Genomic DNA, 12,592 nt, shown 5'->3' with positions numbered 1-12,592 from the left:
AAGTTTCCTCAAAAGAAAAATTACATGTTGGATTAAAAAAGGAACTTCCAAAGAAATTTAGTTCCCAAAGATGAAGAACTTCAAGAACAAAGGATTGAAGACCACGGTGGTTCTACAGTGTTCCCTGGTGGTTATTTGACGCCGGAAATCGCCTTTCCTTTGTTGCTCTCAAAAGATTTTTAGAAATGAGGGGGAAATTTACTTGAATCGCCCACTTATTTATAAAGGGGTAAGAAATGATTACCATTGCCACGCGTCACTACCGCACAGGATAACCCAAGAGCAGTAAAAACTAACGTCCGTTTTCACTCCTCATGAGGGGAAAATGATGTGGGCTTGACATACTTCCACAAGGAGGCCCAAGACAGGGGTAACCTGAGTATAGCCCACCTGCCTAGGGCACGTGGGTCCAAGGGCTGAATGATGGCCCAAGCCTCACCCCTTAAGCAATAAAAGGACGTTCTCTATGTTAAAACCCACTTGGTTTGTGGCCAGGCCCAAACCCAAAGGGACCATCAGGCTTCATTCCACACTCTCACTCCTGGACACGTGTTCCAAATCCCCAGCAGGCATCCCATCTTACAGCTAGGGTTATGGGATCAATTTCCAAGGAACTCTAGCCCTATAAATAGTTCAGATCCCAAGGTAAAAGGGCATTCAATTCATTCCCACCTACCTTAAACTATCTTTGCTCTGCCTTGTCTCTACAAGTTACTTCTCTCTCTAGCCAATACTTACGTAGGCATCGGAGGGAAAATTCCTACGGGAATATTCTTGTTTTGCAGGTTGCAGGAAGATCGTGCCAGCGCATACTTGATACCTCCGAGGAACGCGTGACATGTCGTCGCCATTAAAGATCCCACAACAAGATGTTTTCCATACCACTATTGGAATGATGGTATACTATAAAGAAATAGTAAGAACAATACCAAAATACGAGATTGTAACAATTGTGATTAAATGCTAATATATGATTGAACTTCGCTTTTAATTAGATAAATTGAATATTAGTATAGAATAGATTTCGCTGCTCGTATTTCATGTTATATAAATGGATTTCAAAAGAAAGGTCGAAACACAAAAAATCACATGAGTTTGAATAACAGAAACACAAGCTTAATAACAATGAAACGGATTAAAGTTTCTTCTAGTAAAAAAATCTTACTGCATGCATATAAAGCTGGTTGATCTTTGTTTAAACACTATTTATTTCATTATACGTAGTTATCTGTCATTTATAGAGTAAATAGAGACGTTTGTTTCCTTAAATATTAAAGATAAAACTTAAATAATGTAATAAACTTAAAAGAATAATAATAATAACAATAACAATAATAATATATGAGTTTGGAGAACTTTCCAACTTGAATATTAGTATTTTCACAATTACAAGAAACTATATTGGTTCCTCGTCTTAAAAAATATATAAATGTATTTCACAGGAACGGTATAAACACAACTAATAATATGAGTTTGAATAATAGATAGACAAGTCAAATGATAATAAATGCAATTTGTTCATGCAAAAAATAACTCACCGGAAAGCACAAAAACTCAGTTGTACAAGTTTTCAACCATATTCATGTTATTTTATAGTGTTTAATATCATTTATAGAGTAAAACTTAAATTATGTGCAACTTCTTGTTTCTCCACGAAAAGATTACTTCCGTACCAATTTTGGAAGGATGTTTACTATAAATGAACAATAATGCCAATATTAATAGACGAGGTTGTAATAATTGTAATAATAATAATATTACATATTACGTGTGAGCTTGAAGAAATTTCAAATTCGATAAATTGAATAATATTATTAACACACTTAAAAATAAACTATAATTGTTTCTCGACTTGAATAATATCTGAACGGATTTAACAAGAATGATCTCAAAAAAAAATGAGTTTGAATACACAAGCCAAAAGATTCAAGTTTATTCATGTACAAAATAATTTACTGGAAATCACAAAAACCCGGTTGTACAAGATTTCAACCATATTTTTGTTAATATATAGAGTTAAGTATCAGTTATAGATTAAATAGACACTTTTTCGTTTATAAATAATAGAGATAAAACTTTAATAATGTGCAGATACTTGTTTCTCCACAAAAAATATTATTTAAATACTATTATTGAAATGATGTTCTACTAAAAAAGAATAATAATAATAATAATAATAAAAAAAAGAGTTTGGAGAACTTTCCTATTCGATAATTTGAAAATTAGTATTGTCACAATTACAAAACTATATTGGTTCCTCGTCTTAAAAAATATATAAATGTATTTCACAAGAACGATATAAACACAACTAATAATATGATTTTGAATAATAGATATACAAGTCAACTGATAATAGATTCAAGTTTTTTCATGAAAAATGTAACTCGCTAGAAAGCACAAAAACCCGGTTATACAAGGTTTCAACCATATTCATGTTATTATATAGTGTTTAGTATCATTTATAGAGTAAATAAACATTTTTATTTCTCTTGAATTATAAAGATAAAACTTAAATTATGTGCAACTATTTATTTCTCCACGAAAAGATTACTTCCATACCAGTTTTGGAATGATGCATGTTACTATAAATGAACAATAATAACAATATTAATAGATGAGATTGTAATAATTGTTATAATAATAATATTACATATGAGCTTGGATAAATTTCAAATTCGATAAATTGAATATTATTATTAACACACTTAAAATAAACTATAATTGTTTCTCCACTTGAATAATATCTAAACGGATTTAACAAGAACGATCTCAATAAAAAAAAAATATGAGTTTGAATACACAAGCCAAAAGATTCAAATTTATTCATGTACAAAATAACTCACTGGAAAATTACAAAAACCCGGTTGTAAAAGATTTCAACCATATTATTGTTAATATATAGAGTTAAGTATCAATTATAGATTAAATATACACTTTTTTGTTTATATATAATAGAGATAAAACTTTAAAAATGTGCAGCTACTTGTTTCTCCACAAACATATTATTTTCAAACATATCATTTTCATACTATTATTGAAATGATGTTCTACTAAAAAAGAATAATAATAATAATAATAATAATAATAAAAATAATAATCTATGAGTAAATATATGAGTTCCAAGAACTTTTCAGTTCGATAATTTGAATATTAGTATTGTCACAATTACAAAAAACTTATATTGGTTCCTCGTCTTAAAAAATATATAAATGTATTTCACAAGAACGGTATAAACACAACTAGTAATATGAGTTTGAATAATATTATGTTTTTCCACGAAAAGATTCTTTCCATACTAGTATTAGAATGATATTATACTATAAATGAATAGTAAAAACAATACCAACAATTGTGACATAATTAATACTAATATATGAGGCAAACTTTCCGTTTAATTCGATAAAGTGAATATTAGTATAGAATAAATTTGACCCCTCGTATTTCATATGAGTTTCAATAATAGACACACAAGCTAAATAATAATATTATATATATATTCAAGTTTTTTCATGAAAAAAACAACTTACTGGAAAGCAAAAAAAAAACATTGTTGTAAACGATCTCATCCATATTCCTGTTATTATATACAGTTAAATAATATGATTTTGATAATAGATATATACAAGCTAAATAGTAATATATTCAATTTTTTTCAATTCATGGAAAAAACAACTCACTGGAAAGCACAAAAACCCGATAGTAAAAGGTTTCAACCATAATTATGTTATTATATACACTTGCTGGAAATGTTGAACACATTGAGTTAGAGTTATCTATTTGAAGAATAAAAATATACATAAAAAGCCTCAAAATACATTTACAAAAAGGTTTTCATGGTTTCCTACCAACTAAAAATTATAATTGAAGATGCAGCCTCTTTCGGCCTCTACATTAGTCTTCTCAAATGTAATATTATCAGTTGTTCCCTAAATCTCATGCTTCAGTTTGTGTTTGAGCTTTCAATTTTCTCACCAAGGGTATATCGAGTAAACCTCTGAACTTTTATGTTCTCCCCAAGTGCAACCACAGTTTGCCTCACAAGGTCCTTCACTAGGATACAATCTTTAATGAAAGGTTGTTCTGAAAGAGCAAGTTCTCCAAGCCTCTTTGAAATCCTTCCTTGAACAATTTTCTCCCTGATATCAAGAATTTAGGATCCAATTCTTCCCTCGGCTGCGTTTCTTTCTTAGATACTCGTGAACTTGTTCGAGGTCCCCTCCAGTTTCAGCAAGAGCCTTCTTGCAATCCATCATGCCTGCTCCTGTTTCTTCTCTTAATTGTTTAACTAAGGTAGCTGCAACACAAACCAGAAACTACACCACTAAACAACCACCAATGCAACCAAGAATGCCTGGCCTAAAATAATTTATGAGATAAATAAATCAAAAGCACCGTATCTTGCAACTCAATACATTCATTCTCAAGTAAAACATAAATCATAAGATTATGAAAGATAATATTTAAAAAACTAAAAAAAGGGATACATGAGATGTAAAATTAAGGAAAATAGAGAACAAAAGAAAAAGAAGCAAAATACTCTACTGTTCTAATTCACACTCATAACATCCCAAATTCGAAGTAAAGATGTGCTTAGTTGTTCCAGAAGTTTATTAAAAATACTGTAGATGGAAAATTTAAAAGAATCATCTACCACAAAGAGATATTATAAAACTCATTTCGTAATGAAACTCAAAGAAAGCATCATGATCCCAATATTCAATATACCCTCCAAGAGATGATAGCCGCAGCCAGCTAACAACAAACTAAAACTTAAAGACAAACTGGATTTTAACATCCATTTTCGCAAGAACTACAAATGGCTGACCAACTATAGCTAGGTTGATTGGTGTTAAGAGCAACAATATATATGAGCAAAATTGCGATTAAACAAATAAGATAGGGTTGTAAGGTATGAAAACCAGCAAAGACTTTATCCAACAAACTAGTACAGTATGTTACACAACCTGGGAAGAGTTTCTCTACTCCAATGAGAATGATGACTGAAATATACTTTTAAATCCACTATCCTACCAAGAATATCAGATGCATACAAATACTTTTAAATCCACTATCCTAACAAGAATATCAGATGCATACAAATGTGAAAAACACACATAATATCCAAATTTATCCCGTCTTTATCCCCTAATCACTTCTTTTCGCCAAACTACGACACCATTCCACACCACTGCTCACAATGCCTCTAATGAGACTCCCACATACAACAGGCAAGGTAAAAAGGGAAACAGATGAAGAAGCTCCTCAAACTTACATTATAATTGCAAGAAGGTTATCTGAAAGACAGTCAATTGACCTACTCTCATTTATACAACCAGCCATAATTTTCTTCGATTAGCAAAATATTAAATTTCTACCAAATACAGGGGAAAAACATGAAAATTCCTTGTTTGGAAAGCTTGACATAACTAAAAGATGAGACCTTTTTGTAAAATGGTCATTGTATCAATTAATTTCCACAATGATGGACCAATTCTTCCAAATTGTAACCTCTAATTACATATATTCATGCCTACTTAAAGCTCATCAACAAACTTTAGTTCGATCGATTTACATGAACAGGTTTAACATAGAATTTTGGAACTTGGCTAAAACATAGTAGCTTGATATGAGTCCAATTAAAATTAAATGGACCCTGTACTATACTCAACAAGGCCAGTTTGCAGTAAATGAATCAGCCTGCAAAGAATCCACCTAATACAAGAAAGAGGTACAAGAGTAATATGGGATATCACTCTGACTTCATAGAGCTTGTATGAACTTGTATGCTTCTGATAAATCAGTATACTAGACATCTCCGGAAAGAGTCGGACTTATATCACTCGACTTTTGTTTTCCGAATTGTCATCTGACCATATTTAACACAAATAAAAGTTCTTGTGTAGGATCTATATGTTAGGTTATGATACATATGATAATTCATAAATCATGCGGAAAAACCATATAGCCAGGAAAACATATTATTTACACATAATCATTTAGCATAGTTTAGATGCATACTCTTTGTTGCGTGCCTTCCCTAGCTGCGCCCGAACCGAACAAGAACAAGTCTTTAGGACTCCAAGTGTCGTCCCTCCGTAGATAGTGCACAGCACGTCCGGATCCGCCTTAAGATTGACCAACTAGAATCGCCCTTAAGGTACTATTATTTTCGGCACTTTTAGGCAAATGTGTGACTGAATTTTTCTCTCAAAACTCACTTTGAATACTTGAATAATCTCTATAAATATGTGACCCAAGGCACCTATTTATAGAGTTATGGAAAAGGATTTGGAATCCTATTAGGATACTAATTTATTTAATTATAATCCTACTAGGACTCTAATTAAATAATCATTATCTAATAGTTTTAGGATTTAATCATTTTACGAATCCCGGTAGCCTTAGGATTCCGAGTAACACACACGAGTGGCGCACAAGCACCGCACGCAGGCCTTGCGGCCCACGCCGAGCGCACAGCGCAAGGCCCACTGTCGCAGCCTTGTCCGCGCGCGCGCCCAAGCTTCGGCTGGGCCTGGCTTTTGCGCTGGGCCTGGTCGCATGCTTGGCGTGTGGTTGTTGCGCTTGGCTTGCTGGGCGATGGCCCGGCTTCGTGCTGGGCCTTCGTCTGGCAGGCCTCGTCCGATGCTAATTCGTACGATACGCTTCCGATTAAATTCCCGGTTCCGGAATTCATTTCCGATACGAACAATATTTAATATTTCCGATTACGGAATTATTTTCCGATTCCGATAATATTTCCGATTCTGACAATATTTCCGTTTCCGACAATATTTCCGATTCCGGCAATATTTCCATTTCCGATAATATTTTCCGATACGTACCATGTTTCCGTTTCCGGCAACATCTACGACTTGGATAATATTTATATTTCCGATACGATCCATATTTCCGTTTCCGGCAATATCATCGTTTCCGGAGTATTCATTTCTTGCCTGTGACGATCTCAGCTCCCACTGAAACCAAGATCCGTCGATTCCGAATATCCATAGATAGAGTATTTAATGCCATTAAATACTTGATCCGTTTACGTACTATTTGTGTGACCCTACGGGTTCAGTCAAGAGTAAGCTGTGGATTAATATCATTAATTCCACTTGAACTGAAGCGGCCTCTAGCTAGGCATTCAGCTCACTTGATCTCACTGAATTATTAACTTGTTAATTAATACTGAACCGCATTTATTAGACTTAACATTGAATGCATACTTGGACCAAGGGCATTATTTCCTTCACTATAAACTCATACTTAATTAAGATCGACGAGCACCAAAGCCAGTGTTGTAGTTGACACTGTGGTAATAGAGTTAGAGACTATCTACAAATACGCTACAACCCTAACAACAAACCAATCCATGATATGCAGATATGATGTCGTAAACATTAGAGTCCTCAAAGATTACGGTAATATGGAGAAATAGTATATGCCCCATAGTCCCCCCCATATTGAAGAAGGTTCTAAACTGTAGACAGGATTCACGGGATTTTGTCCGCAGACATCCCAGCCTGGCTTCATAGGTTGTAAAGGCTGTCTGTTTGAATCCTCTGCAACAACAACAGAAGCTAAACGAGGTTGTTTGTTCATGAGATTCATGAGTGATGTTATTAAGACACACCAAGCAATTCAGTAAGTTTCTTATGTATTCTAATGTAATGCTACACAACCCGGGCTAAATTAATCACAATTCTAGACAAAAATAACATAAAATCACAGCAACGATTTCCAATAAAACAAATTTACCCAAAAAATCCAATATTTACCTCAAAACTCTATGCAAAAAATCCCAACATATAACACGAAATTGACACAAAGACGCTTAAATTCAAATCAAACCAACCACATGCAAAATTATGCCTAAAAAATTCATATTTAACCACCTAAATGCAGAAAAAAAAAACAAGATTTTTTTTTCTAAAATCACATGAACTTCTCTAATGTTGGACCTTAACTGAATGCATTAACCCTAGAATTTCTATAAATTAACTCAATTTCAATTGGAATGCAAAATTACCTTCAAGCTTTTAAAAAATTCTCGCAATCTTCTTTCTTCAAGGTTTTACTCTCCTCCCTTTTCAGGAAATCAGCACTGCGATTTGCTGAGCTAGCTCGGTGCTGGTGGCGGAACAGTGACGGAGATGGCAGTGGAGTAGAAAGCTAGGTAATACAGGGGAGCTTTCTCTCTCTTACCTCTTCAATTCCATCCAATTTCAATGAAATGGTAATACGTATTTTAAAGTATATGAATACGTATATCATTTTGACAAACAATCTCAGTCCTTAAACTGCTGCTCAGTCATCTAATCCCAGTCACCAATAATTTATCGGATTTTTCACCAAATGCCCCTGAGGTTTACTTTAATGCACCAAATACCCCTAAACTTTCCAAAATGCACCAAACACCCCTGACGTATGCAATAATATCATTAAATGCCCTTTTGTCTGACGGACGTTAACCCTCCGTTACCATGTTTTTATCTTGTTGCCCTTACTTGTCCTTTCTGGCGCCATATCAAAAAAGAAAAAAAAGAAAAAAAAAAAATTCAAAACCTAACTTCCCAACTTCTTCCTCGACATTTCTCTCTGTTCTCTTACACAATTAGAGAGCACTTGAGTACCAAACCAAAGAGAGAGAAAGATCGAAATTCGCTGGGATTTGTGTAAAACAACTCGCAATAGTTAGTCGAAGTAAATCCCCACGAAAAGATCGACAATTTGGTCCAAAAATCTGCAGTTTTCGCGAGTCCTACAAAAGTGGGTGCAAGGAGAGCAAAGGACTGGAATTTGTGGCTTCAACTTCATCAAAATTGTGTCAAGGTTAGTTCACTCAATTCGTTTCTTGTTCTTGGTGCTATTTTTTGCGAATTTTGCTTTGATTAGGGTTAGGGTTTTGCTAAAATCGTGATTTTTCCATGAGATGGGTTAACTTGAATTTTGGGGTGTTAATGGTAAAACATAGTGTCTGGTTGTGCTTTGTTGTTTTGCCTAATGATTTAGTTCATTAATTTGAATTTTTGTGTTGTGTTTATTGTTTGTATAGGATGGTCGCAATTTGGTTGTTATGTCATTATAATGATCGGAATTTTGATGTGAGGGTACAAGATACTGATGAAACGAACTACATGGATTTGGTTGATGACTTGTTTGATGATTCTATTAAGCAAGATGTTCTGATTCCCGATTTATTTAGATTGTTTTATGTTAATCCTAGTACGAATAAAAGAGTAGAAATGTTGAATGATGTTGGTTTGATGGGCATGTGGGGTTTATTTAAGCGCACAGATACTGTGGAAATATGGATAGAGAAGGCAAATGAGAAGGAAACTTCAATCCAATTTAGGACTGCAGTTAAGAAAAGGAAGGATAGGAAGGAAAGGAAGGCTGCAGAACTTAGAAGGAAAGCTGAGGAGTTTGAGAGGGAGAGGGAAGAGGAAAGGAGAAGGTTAGAAAGGGAGGCTGAGATTCAAAGGGATTTGGAGGAGCAATTGGCAAACACAGTGGCAGTTGAGGTGCCTGTGTATGATGTTGAGGATTTAAGCGTAGAGTACGTACGTGTTTACAGCTCACAACATGCTGACTGCCTTTCCCCGGGAGGTTCCCAACCACCAAATACACAAAAAGAGCCTTCACCACCACCAAGAGAGCCCTCACCACCACCAAATGTTCCATCACCACCAAGAGAGCCCTCACCACCACCAAATAATCCATCACCACCACCAAGAAGTCCCTCACCACCACCAAATAATCCATCACCACCACCAAGAAGTCCCTCACCACCACCAACCTCACCACAGACACAACCACAGCAACAACAACAACAGACAGAACATCAGCAACAACAACAAACAGAACATCAACAACAACAACAAACAGAACAACAGCAACACCAACCCACAGAACAGCAGCAACAACATCAAACAGAACACCAGCCAGATCAGACACCCCCTCCTAACAGGGCTGAGTTAAACAAAGGGAGGGGTTTCAGAATTTCCAGAAGTCATGCTAAGAAGACGGGTGAGTTTGTTCCTAAGAAGAGGGGGGGAAGGCCTGCTGGTTCAAGGGTGAGGAAACCCACTGCATACAATGTGGAGGAAGAGGAGCAATGGGATGATGAGAGTGATGATGAAAATTTTGAGGAGAGTGAGAGTGATAGTGAAACTGGTTTCAACTCCGACGATTTCATTGACGAAGAAATTGAAGAAGATGAAGAACAAGATGTTCTTAAGGAGGTAATTTCTGAGAGAAGTTTTGAGGATCATTTAGATGGGAGTAATAAGCTGGATAATTTGTATGCAAATGGGAAAGTTGTGGGAAGCATGCCATGGGGGACTATCAAGTTGCAACCATGGATGATATTCCAAAGCAAGACACACTTCATGGAGGTCTTCAGAGACTTCTGTATTCAAGAGGGATTTGCTGTGAGTGTTGAAAAGGCCGATACAACCAGATTCACTGCAATGTGTCTGGTTGAGTCATGCAATTGGAGGATCCATGCCTGTGTGTTGTTGGATGGGGTCAGTTGGGCCATTAAAACTCTTGTCAGTGAGCACAAGTCTTGTGGGAGACTTGAGGAGAATCCCATGGTGACATCTCAGTGGCTATGCACCAAACTACTTCCTGACATTGAAGCAAATCCAGAAATCCCAATTAAGACACTTCAAAGAAAGGCATTGGGGATTTATAGGGTACAAGTGAAACAGAGGTTGATGTACAAGGTGAGAAGCCTCGGGAGGCAGTAAATTTATGGAGGTTTTGATGAGTCATATGCCCTTTTACCATCCTATGCTGAAATGATCAAATCTACCAATCCGGGGAGTTATGCCTTGGTCACTTGGACTGCAGATTCTGGTAACGTGACACCCCGTTTCAAGGCTTGCTTTTTCTCCTTTGCTGCACAAGTTAGGGGTTTCTTAAGAGGTTGTAGGCCTATCGTAGGCATTGATGGTGCACATTTGAGTGGATACTATAAGGGAATTCTCCTCACTGCAGTTGCTATCGATGGGAATAATGAGATTTTTCCATTAGCCTATAGCATTGTGAGTACGGAGAGTATGGACACATGGTCCTATTTTTTCAGAAGTTTGAAGGCTTTGTTTGTTCAACATGGGTGCCAGAGGGATGACTGGACTTTTATTAGTGACAGAATGAGGGTAATTACTCCTCCCTTTCTTGGTTTTTATTATTTGTAGTATTGTTTATATTTTTTTCAGTTTTCTGGTTCACTTCCCTAGTTATTGAAACTTGGAATTGTGTTATGCAGGGAGTAGAATCTGCTTTGTATGATGTTTTCCCCAAAGCAGTCAGGAGGGTCTGTGCTCAGCATCTGTATACCAACTGCAGACAAGCTGGATACAGTGGCACAGCCTTCCATGACTTGTTCTGGGTTGCTGCTGATGCATACAATCCATATGTCTTCAACAAAGCCATGGAAAAGATTGGCAAACTCATCCCAGAAGCAGTGGGATATCTTGACAAAGTGCCTGAACAGTGGTCCAGACACAAGTTTGATGTTGGGGTCACTTGTGATCACAACACCACCAACTTTGTGGAATCCTTCAACGCGTGTACCAAACCCTTTAGGGATCTTCCTGTTTTGTCACTTCTTGAAGGTAATCCTTTACATTTTATCCTATTTTTGTGTCATTGGAACTTATTTATTTAGGTTTGTATTCAAGTGTCCGAGTCGGGTTTGTGTTCAAGTGTCCGAGTCGGGTATGTGTTCAAGTTTCCGAGTCGGGTATTTATTTTGCATTAAAATGTGTGATGCCAATTATTGTATTCTGTTATGTTAGAAATAAGGTCTTGGTGCATGACGAAGATCGGGGCCAGATTTGATAAAGCTGTTGACATTGGACCCGATCAATTGACGCCATATGCTACTAAGGAGCTTGAAGAGAGGAGTGCTGACTCGAGGTTCTGTTATGCAACTAATGCTGGGGGGGGTGAATTTGAGGTTTTAGATGGTCATGTGAAGTTCCCTATTAGGCTTGCTGCTAGAGTTTGTGGTTGTGGGAAATGGCAAGGGTGTGGTATACCTTGCAAGCATGCTATTAGGGTAATATACCATCAAAGACTCAATCCTACAGATTTTGTTTCTCCTTACTTCAAAGGGGCAGCCTATAAGCTCACATACTCAGAGCATATTCACCCCATGCCTGACTCAACACAGTGGCCTACATTTGAGCTACCTAGGATTCTTCCCCCACTAATGAGAAGGGCAGCTGGCAGACCAGCCAAGCAGAGAAGAAGAGGTGCTCATGAGAAGAAGAGGGGGAAAAGAAACACCACTGTCAAGTGTGGGAAATGCAAGCAAATTGGGCATAACTCAAGAACCTGTAAAGGAGGTTCCACTGCAAAACAGAGGAAAGAATCTGCTGCAGCTGCTGCTGGTTCTGCTGGTGCATCAACATCTGGTGCTAGGAAGAGGAAGGCTCCAACATCTAATGCATCGAGCAGCAAGAAGTCCAAAGCTGCATAACTAGAAGTAAGCTTAGGATTCAGTTTAGTATTTCTGTTTTAAAGCTTAGGTTTATTTTGAAAAACAACTTAGGTTGTGGCACATTTTGGCATTTTTTTG

At 36.4% G+C, this 12,592-nt stretch overlaps 2 protein-coding genes across 2 annotated transcripts; both read left to right on the top strand.

Moving 5' to 3' along the window:
* The first annotated feature begins 8,601 nt into the window (after positions 1-8,601).
* On the top strand, positions 8,602-10,754 carry LOC130466718 (uncharacterized). The gene is made up of 2 exons (XM_056835327.1): positions 8,602-8,832; positions 9,056-10,754. Exon 2 carries the CDS (start codon positions 9,057-9,059, stop codon positions 10,752-10,754), a length of 1,698 nt encoding a protein of 565 aa, XP_056691305.1. The 5' UTR covers positions 8,602-8,832; position 9,056.
* Positions 10,755-10,805: 51 nt separating this feature from the next.
* On the top strand, positions 10,806-12,493 carry LOC110781262 (uncharacterized). The gene is made up of 3 exons (XM_056835326.1): positions 10,806-11,165; positions 11,276-11,624; positions 11,808-12,493. Exons 1-3 carry the CDS (start codon positions 10,806-10,808, stop codon positions 12,491-12,493), a joined length of 1,395 nt encoding a protein of 464 aa, XP_056691304.1.
* Positions 12,494-12,592: the final 99 nt, after the last annotated feature.

Source organism: Spinacia oleracea, chromosome 2 (genome assembly GCF_020520425.1).
Source record: "Spinacia oleracea cultivar Varoflay chromosome 2, BTI_SOV_V1, whole genome shotgun sequence".
In the NCBI taxonomy this organism is placed as follows: domain Eukaryota; kingdom Viridiplantae; phylum Streptophyta; class Magnoliopsida; order Caryophyllales; family Amaranthaceae; genus Spinacia; species Spinacia oleracea.
This window is presented reverse-complemented; position numbering and strand designations above follow the sequence as displayed.

Bases quoted from the DNA above. Each gene is read 5' to 3' on its own strand.
- LOC130466718 (XM_056835327.1), top strand. From the start codon at position 9,057: ATGGTCGCAATTTGGTTGTTATGTCATTATAATGATCGGAATTTTGAT.
- LOC110781262 (XM_056835326.1), top strand. From the start codon at position 10,806: ATGATCAAATCTACCAATCCGGGGAGTTATGCCTTGGTCACTTGGACT. The intron at 11,166-11,275 runs GTAATTACTCCT...TGTGTTATGCAG, and splicing joins TTATTAGTGACAGAATGAGG to GGAGTAGAATCTGCTTTGTA. The intron at 11,625-11,807 runs GTAATCCTTTAC...CTGTTATGTTAG, and splicing joins TGTTTTGTCACTTCTTGAAG to AAATAAGGTCTTGGTGCATG.